General features: G+C 40.0%; 1 protein-coding gene across 1 annotated transcript in view; it reads right to left on the reverse strand.

Annotated features, from left to right (window-relative positions):
- LOC117516369 (Golgi apparatus protein 1-like) overlaps window positions 1–16,825 on the reverse strand; it is a 67,233-nt gene that overhangs the window by 21,881 nt on the left and 28,527 nt on the right. Inside the window, 5 exon segments of the mRNA XM_034177334.1 lie at window positions 841–994; window positions 4,885–4,986; window positions 5,134–5,255; window positions 15,831–16,045; window positions 16,213–16,399. Coding sequence (XP_034033225.1) covers window positions 841–994; window positions 4,885–4,986; window positions 5,134–5,255; window positions 15,831–16,045; window positions 16,213–16,399 — 780 coding nt within the window.

Consider the following 16,825-nt stretch of genomic DNA (forward strand, 5'->3'; position numbering starts at 1 on the left):
ACCACAACAGAAAAAAAAACATCAATATTTAGTAGATCTTCTTTTTGCCGAAATAACAGCCTCTAAATGCTCCCTACAGCCAGGGGTACACATAACTGGTACTCATTGTGCTCATGTGTGCTATACATCATTGATGCACAGCAGAGGGAAACACTTTTCTTACAATCTATCACTGCTTTCTGCTTATGAAGCACTTCCCTTGTGTTTTCTGCTGCGCATCACTTATTTTTAGCATGCACAAGCACCATAAGTACCAATTATGTGCATGCCTGCCTATAGCTTCCAATGAGAGTCTGGATTCTGGTTGAAGGTATTTTGGACCATTCTTACAAAACATCTCAGGCTCCCATGTTCCCACTCATTAGAAGAGATGCACAGAGGGGAAACATTTGTAAATGGCCACCTTAAATACCCTTTCTCATGATTGGATTCACCTGTGGAAGGAGGTCAAGGGTCAGTGAGCTTACCAAACCAATTTTGTGTTCCAATAATTAGTGATAAATGGATTCAAATCAATAAAATGACAAGGGTGCCCAAATTTATGCACCTGCCTAATTTTGTTTAAATAATTATTGCACACTTTCTGTAAATACTAGAAACTTCATTTCATTTCTCAAATATCAGTGTGTTTGTCTGCTATATGATATTTTCCTTAAACGTCTGATCCAGACAACATTGGTTGTTTAAGGAACATAATGGGGTGCCCAAACTTTTACATACAACTGTAATAATAACAATATGACAAAAAGTACACTTGGACACACCAGCGCGTGCATGGACCCCAGAGGGTCAACAGGTCAATCAGAAACATTCCTGTGATGATTGACTGTGGCGACTTACCCTTCGTCCTTGCTCAACTGAGCGGTAGGCGTGGCGATATAAGCAGGAAAAAATGGTGGCGGGTGGCATCATCTCACTGGTCTCATTCCAGCCGTGGGCGTGGCAGAGGCGGGCAGCATCGCCCTGACATTTCTTATACAGAATGGGGTCCAACCTAAAGAGCACCACAGAATAAAAGATCAGATACCACCGAACGGAGGCGACACCCTGAAAAACACACTGCAGAGGAAACACAGGAAGTATGTGAACTGTCCATTTTCCCCACCAACAACTTAACAGTTTTACTTAACACATCTGTCTGTCATCACATCTGTGTGACACACACACACACACCGCACTGTGCAAAACCTTTAGGCATGCCAAGTCTGTGTTTTCAGACAAGTGCATTAACCCACGGCACCGTGACAAACCGCCATCAGCTACAGGAGCAGTTTTGAGACAATAAGGAAAGATGTTACTGCACTCATAAGTTTTTTATAAAGTACAACTTATGTTACTTTATAAAAGAACCTTGACCTTAGACCCACCCAAGGTCAACAGGCTTGTTATGGGTCACTGTCTTACAGAAATCTGGTTACAGCAGGATGAATATGTTAGTTTAAATGAGTCAACACCCCCGAGTCACACTAACTGTCAGAATGCTCGTAGCACGAGCCGAGGCGGAGGATTAGCAGCAATCTTCCATTCCAGCTTATTAATTAATACAAAACCCAGACAGAGCTTTAATTCATTTGAAAGCTTGACTCTTAGTCGTGTCCATCCAAATTGGAAGTCCCCAAAACCAGTTTTATTTGTTATTATCTATCGTCCTCCTGGTCGTTACTGTGAGTTTCTCTGTGAATTTTCAGACCTTTTGTCTGACTTAGTGCTTAGCTCAGATAAGATAATTATAGTGGGCGATTTTAACATCCACACAGATGCTGAGAATGACAGCCTCAACACTGCATTTAATCTATTATTAGACTCAATTGGCTTTGCTCAAAATGTAAATGAGTCCACCCACCACTTTAATCATATCTTAGATCTTGTTCTGACTTATGGTACTCTGATGGACTACCCAGCAGTGGGGAATAAGTTTCATTACACTAGAAGTCTTTCAGAAAGCGCTGTAACTAGGTTAAAGGATATGATTCCTTCTTTATGTTCTCTAATGCCATATACCAACACAGTGCAGAGTAGCTACCTAAACTCTGTGAGTGAGATAGAGTATCTCGTCAATAGTTTTACATCCTCACTGAAGACAACTTTGGATGCTGTAGCTCCTCTGAAAAAGAGAGCCTTAAATCAGAAGTGCCTGACTCCGTGGTATAACTCACAAACTCGCAGCTTAAAAGATAACCCGTAAGTTGGAGAGGAAATGGCGTCTCACTAATTTAGAAGATCTTCACTTAGCCTGGAAAAAGTCTGTTGCTCTATAAAAAAAGCCCTCCATAAAGCTAGGACATCTTACTACTCATCACTAAGAAAATAAGAACAACCCCCAGGTTTCTTTTCAGCACTGTAGCCAGGCTGACAAAGAGTCAGAGCTATATTGAGCCGAGTATTACCTTTAACTTTAACTAGCAATGACTTCCATGACTTTCTTTGCTAATAAATTTAACTATTAGAGAAAAAAATTACTCATAACCATCCCAAGACATATCGTTATCTTTGGCTGCTTTCAAGTGATGCCGGTATTTGGTTAGACTCTTTCTCTCCGATTGTTCTGTCTGAGTTATTTTCATTAGTTTACTTCATCCAAACCATCAACATGTTTATTAGAACCCCATTCCTAAGACATGGATGACCTCTAATTCCTGCTTTTAACTCATAAAACTGAAGTTATTGTACTTGGCCCCACAAATCTTAGAAACATGGTGTCTAACCAAATCCTTACTCTGGATGGCATTACCCTGACTTCTAATAATACTGTGAGAAATCTGGAGTTATTTTTGATCAGGATATGTCCACTCAATGCTAATATTAAACAAATATGTAGACTGCTTTTTTGCATTTGTGCAATATCTCTAAAATTAGAAAGGTCTTGTCTCAGAGTGATGCTGAAAACTATTCATGGCATTTATTTCCTCTAGGCTGGACTATTGTAATTCATTATATCAGGTTGTCCTAAAAGTTCCTTGAAAAGTCTTCAGTTAATTCAAATGCTGCAGCTAGAGTACTGACAGGGACTAGAAGGAGAGAAACATATCTCACCCATATTGGCCTCTCTTCATTGGCTTCCTCTTAATTCTAGAATAGAATTTAAAATTCTTCTTACTTAAGGTTTGAATAATCAGGTCCCATCTTATCTTAGGGACCTCATAGTACCAATATCACCCCAATAGAGCGCTTCAACTCTCAGACTGGCAGGCTTACTTGTAGTTCCAGAGGTTTGTAAGAGTAGAATGGGAGGCAGAGCCGTTCAGTTTTCAGGCTCCTCTCCTGTGGAACCAGCTCCCAATTCAGATCAGGGAGACAGACACCCTCTCTACTTTTAAGATTAGGCTTAAAAAACTTTTTTGCTAAAGCTTATAGTTTAGGGCTGGATCAGGTGACCCTGAAACATCCCTTAGTTATGCTGCTATAGACAGACTGCTGGGGGGTTCCCATGAGCACTGAGTGTTTCTTTCTCTTTTTGCTCTGTATGCACCACTCTGCATTTAATCATTAGTGATTGATCTCTGCTCCCCTCCACAGCATGTCTTTTTCCTGATTCTCTCCTCTCAGCCCCAACCAGTCCCAGCAGAAGACTGCCCCCCTCCCTGAGCCTGGTTCTGCTGGAGGTTTCTTCCTGTTAAAGGAAGTTTTTCCTTCCCACTGTCGCCAAGGGCTTGCTCACAGGGGGTCGTTTGACCGTTGGGGTTTTTACGTAATTATTGTATGGCCGTGCCTTACAATATAAAGCGCCTTGAGGCAACTGTTTGTTGTGATTGCGGCTATAGTAAATAAAATTGATTTGGCATATGCTTGTTATGTTATACACCAAGTTTAGTGACAATAAGATCAGTACAACTAAGTACTCTTCACAAGTGAAATGTCACATAACTGAAGCAGTGAGTAACAGATGGTGAATTGAAGAGTCAGTCAGCCAGTCACAGAGTCATTGAATGACTGATTCAGTGAATCAAAGAGTCACAGAGGCAGCAAGTCACAGTACTCCCCCACACACAGTGACCCTACAGACCGTTGCACAGTGGTAAAAGTAAGTAGTTGAAGGGCCAATTCCTGAAATGTGATCGTTAAAAAGATTTTTGAGCAGATTTACTTTGACCTTTTGGGGTCATAGGGTTACCCAAGCCTGTACCTGGTAAAGGGAGGGTTACTTGTCTACGGAGGTGCAGAACCCCACAATGGGGTAATTTGTGCTGATGTCTGCAAAATTTCAATGAACTCAGAATATCAGCTACAAAATGATAAATATTCCACTGGATCACGTGTCCTTGTGCAATTTTTCATGTAAAATAAACCTGTGATTTGTAAAAATGGAGGAAGCAGAGAGAGAAAGAGACAGACTCATGATCCTACGGATCAACACCACAGATTTACAGATAAATACAGTTTGTGTTTTGACAACAGAATGAAGCACTGACTGGTTGAAAACTTTCCTTTTGGGAGGAAGTGTATTTTTATTTCTTTTTACTGCAAGAACTTTCAGGGTTCTGGCCTCTTCGCGACTTAACTTGGGCATGTACCCGGCCGAACCGCGGTACCACATTCAGCTGAGTTGGATCCTATAGAGGAAAAGTAGTTTTTTTTCCAGACACCAAGAACTTTCAGGGTTCCGGTCCAATGGGAAGATAATTAAGTATTTTGTGCTCCACCCCCAGGTGAACCCACATGCCAAGTTTCGAGCAGGTCGACCCGTGACCGTTGAGAGGTCGCCCACAAAACCGCCACGTGACAGACACTGATCTGTACAAGCAGTTATAAGAAACAGTATGTATCCCCTATATTGTTTGTAGTGATGATGTGCCTCACAGATACTTTATATACAGTACTTTGAGTGGCTAAATGTCATTTTATTTTTCAGATAAATGTGCACTGTAGTACTACAGCAGTGCTCACTTCCAGTCTCTGGCGATGAAGTACTGCAGCTCCAGCAGTCTGTGCTCACAGTCCTCCACCATCTTTTCCGTGTAGAGGTGCTCCATCAGACATGACAAGATCCTGTTCACAAGACAACGATATTCAGCAAGCACGCCACCGTGAACCAAACCAGAGAAAACTCTTCAGGCTTTACGGAATGTATCATCCTGATCACAGACACAAACTACACGCCATGTGAGGTCGTCAAACAGGGCGGAGGACACTCACATGGGGTCGCCGCTGCGGATGTGCTTGCAGGCGGTCTGGATGACGGACTCACAGGCCTCGTTCAGCGCTCGGTCAATACGGTAGTCGGCCCCGGGGTCGGCCTCCTGGATTAGCGCCTGGAGCTAAAAGACACCAAACCAACATTCAAACATTAAATACAGAGAAACACCAAAGGCATTCTGGGAAAATGTAGGAAAAAGCAGAGAGTGGCTGAGGATCGAGAACCGGTGTCGCAGACTGAACGGCCCCTCCCCTAGAAATCGGTCCCACCTGCCTTCACTGCGCATGCTTCTTTTGGGACCACAGCAGATCCATCTGAGTCTGACTCTCTTCACCCAAAGCGATCAAAGAGGAAAAATGTGATTATTAACCAATCAGATGACAAATTAAAACTCTTAAATCATTCTTAAGTTACTTTTAAGCAGAAACCAGACAAAACTCTGATGCTTTGAAATGATGGCGGCACAATAAATGTCTTAGATCTGAAATTACTGAACTTGAAATAAGAAAAGCTATTTTTGAATCTAAAACTAACAAAGCTCCGGGGCCAGACGTCTTCCCCTTGGAGTGGTACAAAGAGATAGATTTGATGGTCCCAACTCTGAAAGCAGCTTTCAATTATGTAAAATAAATAAATAATAAATAAAGAATGTCAGGCACGGCGTTGGCGTGACTCACAACAGGTGGACACAAATGCGAGTTCTCACCAGGGATGGAGGAAGTAAAAGGTTAATCATCAAAGCAAGCAGGGAGTCAGTACACAGGTGATCCAAGCAGGTGAGGCAACGGAACAGACAGGCGACAGGCTGAGGCGTAGTTCAACAGACAGGCACAGGTCAAAATACACAGCAAGGATGGCAATCAGAGGACAAAGGCAAACTCAAGGTCGAGGACAAAGCAAGGTCAAAAATCAGCAGGCAAAAAACAGGTGGCAAAGGTGAACTTGAAACTAAGGCTGGAGAGTGACATGAAATCAAACAATTGGCAAAGGACTGAGAGCTTAAATATCAGTGGAATAATCGGGTGAGAAATGAGGAGCAGGTGTGCAGAAGGTGCTGGAAGGGGGTGTGACCAGGGAAGACAAAGATAAGTGCAAGAAAGTGCAGTGAGGCAAAAGCAAAGTGAACTGGCGCAAGATAACTAAGTGGCTGAAAAATCAACAGCGCAAAGCAAGTTAAGTAAGTGACAGAAAAACTAGCAGTGAATAACGTGACGTGTTAGAGACAAGCAATGCGTGAACAAAACAAAAGGGGAAACAAAAGTAGGAAATAACGTGACTAATCCAAATAGTGGGAAACAAGAAGATCTATGATTATCAAATCAAATCAATTTTATTTATATAGCGCCAAATCACAAAAAAACAGTTTGCCCCAAGGTGGTTTATATTGTAAGGCAAAAGCCATACAATAATTACAGAAAAACCCCAACGGTCAAAACGACCCCCTGTGAGCAAGCACTTGGCGACAGTGGGAAGGAAAAACTTCCTTTTAACAGGAAGAAACCTCCAGCAGAACCAGGCTCAGGGAGGGGCAGTCTTCTGCTGGGACTGGTTGGGGCTGAGAGAAGAGAATCAGGAAAAAGACATGCTGTGGAGGGGAGCAGAGATCAATCACTAATGATTAAATGCAGAGTGGTGGCATACAGAGCAAAAGAGAAAGAAACACTCAGTGCATCATGGGAACCCCCCCAGCAGTCTATCTACGTCTATAGCAGCAGAACTAAGGGATGGTTCAGGGTCACCTGATCAGCCTTAGTACTCTAGCTGCGCATTTTGAAGTAACTGAGACTTTCAAGGAACTTTAGGACAACCTGATAATAATGAATTACAATCGTCCAGCCTAGAAGAAATAAATGCATGAATTAGATTTTCAGCATCACTCTGAGACAAGACCTTTCTAATTTTAGAGATATCGCGCAAATGTAAAAAGCAGTCCTACATATTTGCTTAATATGCGCATTGCAGAACATATCCTGATCAAAAATGACTCCAAGATTTCTCACAGTATTACTGGAGGTCAGGGTAATGCCATCCAGAGTAAGGATCTGGTTAGACACCATGTTTCTAAGATTTGTGGGACCAAGTACAATAACTTCAGTTTTATCTGAGTTTAAAAGCAGGAAATTAGATGTCATCCATGTCTTTATGTCTGTAAGACAATCCTGCAGTTATCTAATTGGTGTGTGTCCTCTGGTTCCATGGATAGATAAAGCTGGGTATCATCTGCGTAACAATGAAAATTTAAGCAATGTTTTCTAATAATACTGCCTAAGGGAAGCATGTATAAAGTGAATAAATTTGGTCCTAGCACAGAACCTTGTGGAACTCCATAATTAACCTTATTCTGTGAAGAAGATTCCTCATTTACATGAACAAATTGTAATCTATTAGATAAATATGATTCAAACCACCGCAGCGCAGTGCCTTTAATACCTATGGCATGCTCTAATCTCTGTAATAAATTTATGGTCAATAGTATCAAAAGCAGCACTGAGGTCTAACAGGACGAGCACAGAGATAGGCCACTGTCTGAGGCCATAAGAAGATCATTTGTAACCTTCACTAATGCTGTTTCTGTACTATGATGAATTCTAAAACCTGACTGAACTCTTCAAATAGACCATTCCTCTGCAGATGATCAGTTAGCTGTTTACAACTACCGTTTCAAGAGTTTTTGAGAGAAAAGGAAGGTTGGAAGATTGGCCTATATTAGCTAAGATAGCTGGGTCAAGTGATGGCTTTTTAAGTAATGGTTTAATTACTGCCACCTTAAAAGCCTGTGGTACATAGCCAATTAATAAAGATAGATTGATCATATTTAAGATCGAAGCATTAATTAATGGTAGGACTTCCTTGAGCAGCCTGGTAGGAATGGGAGTCCTCATAGACATGTTGATGGTTTGAAGAGAAGTAACTAATGAAAATAACTCAGACAGAACAATCGGAGAGAAAGAGTCTAACCAAATACCGGCATTACTGAAAGCAGCCAAAGAGAACGATATGTCTTTGGGATGGTTATGAGTAATTTTTCTCTAATAGTTAAAAATTTTATTAGCAAAGAAAGTCATGAAGTCATTATTAGTTAAAGTTAAAGGAATACTCGGCTCAATAGAGCTCTGACTCTTTGTCAGCCTGGCTACAGTGCTGAAAAGAAACCTGGGGTTGTTCCTGTTTTCTTCAATTAGTGAAGAGTACTAAGATGTCCTAGCTTTATGGAGGGCTTTTTTTATAAAGCAACAGACTCTTTTCTCAGGCTAAGTGAAGATCCTCTAAATTAGTGAGACGCCATTTCCTCTCCAACTTACGGGTTATCTGCTTTAAGCTGCTAGTTTGTGAGTTATACCACGGAGTCAGGCAATTCCTGATTAAGGCTCTCTTTTTCAGAGGAGCTACAGCATCCAAAGTGTCCTCAATAAGGATGTAAAACTATTGACGACATAATCTATCTCACTCAGAGTTTAGGTAGCTACTCTGCACTGTGCTGGTATATGGCATTGGAGAACATAAAGAAGGAATCATACCTTTAAACCTAGTTACAGCACTTTCCAAAAGACTTCTACTGTAATGAAACTTATTCCCCACTGCTGGGTAGTCCATCAGAGTAAACGTAAATGTTATTAAGAAATGATCAGACAGAAGGGGGTTTTCAGGGAATACTGTTACGTCTTCAATTTCCATACCATAAGTCAGAACAAGATCTAAGGTATGGTTAAAGTGGTGGGTGGACTCATTTACATTTTGAGCGAAGCCAATTGAGTCAATCAATTATAATCAAAACTAGAACTGGACAGGGACTGATAGATTAACATTAGAAAATAAAATGCAACACCCAATCAGAGATGGCAAATCAGATTACAAGATGAGCAGAAAATAAATGACATGAAACAAAACCAGTAACCACAGAATACAACACAAAATGGATGATAAATGGAGAACAAACAAACCCAGCGACTACAGAATAATGCAATAAATAAAAGATAACTGATAAACAGAAAATGCAATAAATAAGAAATGCAACATGATATGAATAGAAACACTGAAGGCAAATAATAACCAAAACCTGTGACTAAAGCATAATACAAGAAATGTGATAAACAGAACTAAACTTTAAGGACCAGGAGTGAAAACAAACAAACAAACAAAAACCAATAATCAACTACAGAATAAATAACCAATAGATAACCAAAGGAAGAATCTGTGACAAACGTGTAACATAAAGAAAAGCCAATGATAACTGAATGACTGCAAACTAATATAAACAGAATTAAAACCAGTGACTAAATAGTAAACAAAGCAAAACAAACAGAACCAAACATGATTAAGCATAAACTAATGAAAGGTAAAAACCAGAAAACCAAAGAGGAAATAAGGCAATGAATGAAGACCTAACCCTGAGCCGGGGCTGAGCATGACAAATAATGTCTACATCTTGGAATGAGGCATCTATCTCATTGATAGCCAAGGAGGAAAGGACAGGCTTGAGGTTGGCAATCATCACCCTTAAGTGTGCTTAATCAAGACTACAAATTATTACACATATACATCTGAAAGATTTAGAAAATGTATTGCCTGACATTATTAGCTTAGATCGGACTGGCTTTATAAAAAGAGGAGACAGGCACGGATAATATTCGCCGAACATTACACATAATTGATCATACTGTTAAAAAACAAAATCAGATGGTTCTTATTAACCTTGATGTCAAAAAAGCATTTGAACGTGTCAATTGGGAATTTTTATATAAAGTCTTGGAAAACTTTGGTTTTAATCAATTATTTGTAAAAGTTATTCAGGCTCTATATAAATGTCCAAAAGTGAGAATTAAGTTTAATGGAGCCTCCTCTAAATCATTTAACTTGGAGAGAGGAAGTAGACATGGGTGCCTGAGATCTCCATTATTTTTTGCTATTTTTAATCAAGACGGTGAGTCAGAGACTTGTACAGAATGCAAATATTACAGGAGTTCAACTGTTTAGACAAGAACACAATTTCACTGTTTGTGGATGATGTCTTAATCTATTTGTCAAATCCGGAGTCATCTTTTCTCAATCTCCTAGCCTATCTGGATGTTTCTGGTTCAGTATCGGCTATAAACGTATTACTAAATCACAATTATTAAGTTTCAATTACAAACCAGGCCAGATACTGGCCCTATAAAATTAATTTAAACTGACATTGGATCACATAAAATATTTAGGAGTAAATATTCCAAAGGATTTATCTAATAGTTTGAAGTCAATTTAAAACCATTGTGTCAACAATAATAATGATATAGAAGATGGACTTGATGCCTATATTACTTTCGAATCCCTACAGAAACTGTAAAAATGAACATACTGCCAAGTTGCTGTATCTTTTCAGATGATTCCTATTATTCAGGTGTGGGCACAGTTCCGACAATCCGATAATGATCGAAGATAATGGTTCATTATCAGATTATCTTTTCAGATACTTGAAAACCCTTATCGGCTAATTATCTTCGCTAAATTTTGTCCGATAATTTTTAGACTGTTAACGTGGTAAACAAAGCTGAACAGCTACAAACTCTTATAAAACTTAAAATCAGTTGAGCCCTACCTGTTAAATGGTTTCATAGCAGATGTATAGTTCTACCCTCTGCAAACAGAGAGCTGCTTCTTGAAGGAACCGCTCTATCCTCTGCAGGCAAAGGAGAACTGGTCACAAAAAAAAAAAAAAAAATATATATATATATATATATATATATATATATATATAAAATAATTTCTTTTAACCTCCTACTGATACACGGGCAATATCACCCAAGTCATCCAGATGCATACATTTTTAATTAACGTCACGTCTGAAGTTTTATAAAGTGAAAATATCAGATATGTTTTAGTTTTAAAGTAATGCGTTAATTTTTAAGGTTTCAGTGTGGGCATGCTGTGTCCAGGTGCATTATGGGTATGATAGGGTAATCTCAGTATGTCACGACATGAGAAATGCATTGAGACACTCTGATCAGGACAACAGCATTAAATTCTAGTGCCTAAAACTCTCGTGAATATATTCTCTGGGTTTATAGATGTTATTGTGTTTGCTTTTATTAAATTCCACGCATCTAAACGAGCAGACACAGATTATCGGGAATTTTGTTTTGGCAAGTTTTCAAGGTCTCTACTGCCATCTAATGGCCAGTAGTGTTCATGGCAGTATTCAGACTGAAGCTGGGCTGATATTTTCAATCACTGTACTCGGTTCCAGCTCAAACTGTACCACAGAACCGCACGGTGGTAAAAGTTCAGAGCGTCCGATTTATGTTCTCACACACATTGGTACGTTCAAAAACCACACATCAGACTCGTGTTTCCAGCAGCAAAACGTAAAACAGAAGCTGTTTTCCAACGTAATTTACAAAAACTCTCGATGGGAGACAATGTAAAAAAAAACAAAAACAAAAACCAAAACAAAAAATCATTACAAGACAGGTCTGCGGTGTTTGTGTAGGCACAGTGTGAGAGGTAGGATGCTTATAGCTTTTCAGCAGTGGGATACCCTCACGACGGCCGACCAGAATATAAACAGGTTTGATTTTCATATGACCATGCGATCAGGAGGTGGTCATGAGATGTTAAACGCAGCTCGTTACTTCATGTATACTAAACGATGCAGGACGTGCGATTAACCAGAAACTGGTGCGATCCAAAAAAAAAAAATCTCGCCACGAATGGAAAATTCAGCTGAAAAAGGGCCAAACTTGCACTGGCACCAGTAGATCACGCAGTGTTCTAATTCTAATTACAACTATGGCTTTTTTTATGACTTTTGTTTTTTTACAAATAAAAAATGGCATATTTACAGAAGCACATTTATCTGTAAACACACGAAACACCTCACATTAACGTGTTGGTATACAAGAATGAATGAGTTAATCAGTGTTAGCAGAGGGCACATTTTACCCAGAATGCCATCTGGGTTTGTTACAAACTTCAGAAGTAGTGCATTATTCAACATTACAAGATATATGTTATATCTTAATTTTGCACAAAGGACAGAACTGACTTAATGCAGTTATTTATCAGTATTCATTTTATTTACATCAAACCATAACTCAGCACTGTTTTATTTCCAAGACACCCGGCTGACGGCAGCATTGTGATGAGTAGAGAGTGAGCTTCGTGTCTCCTCTCAGAGGCGTTTCTGTTGGAAGCCATGTAGTAACTGGAGCTTCCAGCAGGGGGCAGGGCACTCAAAGACAGAAGTGCTGACTCATTATTTGGGTCTGTCGTCACCTTTGATGCTTTCAGAAGCGATCGTGGTGTTAAAACTCAAATCAGCTTGTTAGTACCAAAGACAATACTGGATTTATCGGTTATCTGTAACTTCCGATACATTTTTGGGTGGTTTATCGTTTTAACTTTATCAAAGACAACTTTTCAGTTATCTGATATCGAAGTTAATTTTTTGGTTATCTGTGCCCATCACTGTTATTACAGAGAAACAATCTGAAGAGTGGGACAAAATAATTGCCAGTTTATGTGGCATGGTAAGAGGCCAGACTGTTTTCAAACCTCCAGTTAACAAGAGATGGTGGTCTTGCACTGCCTTGCTTGAAGGATTATTACATTGTTAGCCCCAATTCAGAATTTTGGTGTGTTGGTGTGACCTAGAATATCAAGCGAGATGGAAAGAAATTGAAATGAAGACTTGGAGATTTAAAAAATTTATCAAAGAGCAGATTCAGGAAAGATATCATGGATTATGTTTCATTGAAACTGTGGTTAAATTTCATAAATAAAATTACAAAGAGATTAAAGTATTGCGCTGGGTTTCCATGATGCAAGGACGCAAGGTTTAAAACTTGGCAAAAATAAGGCTCGTCAGCACATATTTCTCTCTCTCTTCTCTTTCTTAATGGAATAATAAATAATTTTCAACCTGTAATGAGATGACACCAATTACAAAATAGCAATTTTTTTCGGTACAGGTTTTACAAATCCATCATAAATAATAGTTTTATGTCAAAGAGCAAGAATGTTTTTGAAATGCCTATTTTGAAGCATTTATAAAATCATATGCAGCAGATTTGGGTCTAAAATTGATTTCAAGATTATATTGAGACTTTCAAGAAATTAAAAAAGTAAACAAATTATGTCAAGCAAAAATGGGAAAGGTAATCAAATAATGTAATAATCAGGGTTCTCCCCAGACAATGGAACAACATGGCGCCATTATACTGTTATCACAGCACCTTGGTCTGAGATATTTTTTAATCCAGCCAGTCTGTTTGTGCTGAACGGACTGCTGCCTGCTCGCTCCTCCCCGCTGGCAGAGAGCCGAGCAGAGCCACAGCGCCGCAGCTCAGAGTGACAGAGCATGTGGTCTCTCAGTGAAAGAACAAAAACTCCGTCAAAGTCTTCCAATAAAAAAAAACTCCTTCTGCCTGTGTAGCTAGTGACACAAAGGCTTTATTTTACAGATGAAAGCCTTCATGTTTCCAAAATTTGCTCAAATAAGCCACAAAGATGGTGTGAGAGTGACGAGTCTCTCGTTCCCTCAGAGAGAGAGAAATAAGTGTTAACAGCAGACGCTACACGCTGTAAAAAAGCAGCGAAGCAATTTGAATCAACGATCTTCACCACACAGCCTCAATGAAACTAAAGTGTGAAAAAGTGATTGTTTTTCCATTCAAGGTTTCATCTTTAAAAGAGCAGATTTACTTCTTGCAGAACTATTTTTTTCATTTTTTATTATTGTTGTTGTTTCTGCACCAATGACACCAGATCAAATTACTTGTATGTAAGAACTTACTTTGCAATAAAAATGATTCTGATTTGACAGTCAAATCAGTCCAGATTTAGCTCTTGTTCAAACAAGACAATTAGGGGTTATATTGTTTTTTTGTTGTTGTTTTAAAGTGTGCAATCCCACTCAGAAATGTAAAAAATAAATAAGAAATAAACTGTCAACATGACAGAAAAATTCTGCCTGTCTGACATAAAATATGAATGTGTTTTTAAACTTTTCAATGTTATTTATTTTATTAACTTAGACAGAAAAATGCAAAAAAGAACATTGATATTACAACAAAAGTTTCATTTTTGTCTATTATTCTTGCTTTCAGTGCATCTAAATCCAGTCAAAATGACAACGCGTTGCCTCGGGCGATAATTACCAGTAGCACCGCTATGCTAATATCTGGGGAGAACCCTGAATAATAATAATAATAATAATAATAAAATAACATGCTTTTGGAGGGCGGTATGCATTTTCAAGAGGCCCGACGTCCATCCCGTCACCCGAAATGACAGCTATTCACCCTCGTTTCAGGTGAATAGCTGTCATTTCGGGTGACGGGATGGACGGAGGGACTCAGAAAAATGCACACCGCACGACAACAGCATGTTACTGTATTATCATCACTTTTTACTGAGATACACAACACATAACGCGTACATAAAAAGTTGGCTCACTTAACTTCTGCCTTGTAGCCTGGCGCGCGCACCGCTGTTCAAATTCAGCAGTGCGTCCTCATCAAGCTGGCTGCTTTAGCTGCTCATTGTCGTACTATCCTTGAGAAAATCATCCGGAATATCCATATTGGGACCAAAACACACCTCGCCTTTTACTTTTCCTCTGCGGACAGTTTTTGGGCTGCGCGCGCTATGACATCATTTGTTTACGCACAGCGGGCGGGTATAGCCACATACCATCGCCGTAAATCTATGATACCGGCCCAGCAACACCCCGGTAAAGTGATAATAATGAATAATATCTGATTAAAACGCTTGGAGAAGTTTTGACTGGAATAGTCTTTGTAGATACTTTATCACTCCAGCACAAAGTTCACACTACACTGGTTCTTCCAATTGTTGGAGAAATTGTGGTGCACAAGGAGTAAAACTGTACCATTTGTTTTGGTCAAGCTCATCATTACAATTTTTTTGGAATATGGTTCAAACTGAATTGAAAGCAATGTCAAATTTCAGACAACCTTAGGCTGGGATGAACTGCGATTTGGTCTTCTATATTCTGTAGAGAAAGATAAAGACAAAATGTTTGTTTGGAACGTTGAGCTTAGCAGCGCGGAAATGTATTACCAGGAAATAATTGAAGTCTTCATCTCCAAATCTGGATGGCTGGCACAACCTTGGGTATTCAATATTTGTCATGTAACACATTACATTTCATAACAGACTTCGAAAGGACATGTTTGACAGAATCTGGGAGAAATGGAGAACATATATTTTGCCTCGACGGCCGGAATTTGTATAATCCTCTGTATTACTGGTAAAAGTATCACTGAATGGTAATTGTATTTTGTGCACCTCTTTTTCTTTAATTCTTCTGTTTTTTCTTTTTGTATGCATAATGAAAATTTTTGAAAAAAAAAAAGATGGAGGTGCAGTGAACGCATCAGCTAGCAGCTCGTGTACCCGCGGCGCTCTGATCACTTCATCAGTCTTTTAGTCTGAAATAATGCTGAATGTATGTGTAAATGATTGTAGCAGAAAAGCTTCAGATATCTGTTGCTGAGACAGATGAAGACTGGAGACAGTTTGAAGCAGATCGAGGTGATACTCAGCAAACCGCGGCTAATGACACGTGCAGTGAAGGCAGGGCAGACCCGATTTTTAGGGGGGACCGTTCGGTCGGCGACACCAGTTCTGGACAAGAAACATCCTGTTCACAAAGCAGTCAGTGTCAAACAATTTTTAAAGGTTGCTAATGACTCACCGCCCGTTGACAGTTGGGGTCGATGGCACCCATGTCGCCGCGGCTGACCCGCATCAGGCAGTGCAGCGTGCGACCCTTACGGTGGAGACCAGAACAGTGACCCTCGATCTCACTGCGGCAGTGCAGAACAATCTCCGGACTCAGAGAGAAATCCTCCATCAGCATCCGCCTGTAGTCCATCATCTCACCCTGACACTCGCCACTCACCACGCGGCCTACGCACACGCACGTAAAATAAACTCATGTCATTTGAAATCAAAGTTTCCTGCTTGGACTAAAGATTTGCCAACTGAACCATGTTGATGATCATGTGACTTTATTGATAGACTGCCAATCACACATGAGTGTGTGGGCGGGGCAGAGTGATTGACAGGCCGCCTACCTCGATGAACAACGGACTCCAGGCAGAGCAGCAGGTAGGAGAGTCGGGCCTCGCGGGCTCGGGGCATGTTGGTTTCCACGCTGCAGCGGTACTTCCTCAGGTCTGACTTACAGGCTTTAGCCAGCGAGTAGCTGACTTTGTAGTCCTGAGCAATCAGCTTCTGCCGGGTGGTCAGCGCCTCGCGACACTGAGGAACACAAACCATCAATGGCAGAGGTCAGACAAGAAACCTGCTTTGACCTCTGCTACCAGGGTTATGTGTCAACAGCTCACAAAGCTACAAAAGCTTTTCTGTAATATCTAGGATTTAAAAAAAACACACCCAGAAACAGCAAATGCTGAAAAATCAACAAGACACTGTACTGCAGAAGGGTTTCAAAAAGCACAGAATTATGACCTTTCAACCATAAACAACAGGCTTGTTCAGGTCAATATACCTGAACAGGTGTACCGCAATCAGTGACAATCAGGCACGCGCGCGCACACACACACCTTTTACAACAAGATTTCCTGGATTACTTCATCAGGTTAAACATATCTCAGCATGTCTTAACCCAGCCACTACACCCTGCTATTGAGGTGGACACCATTACTGAGGTATTACCTACAACCC

Source organism: Thalassophryne amazonica, chromosome 8 (genome assembly GCF_902500255.1).
Source record: "Thalassophryne amazonica chromosome 8, fThaAma1.1, whole genome shotgun sequence".
NCBI classification, from domain to species: domain Eukaryota; kingdom Metazoa; phylum Chordata; class Actinopteri; order Batrachoidiformes; family Batrachoididae; genus Thalassophryne; species Thalassophryne amazonica.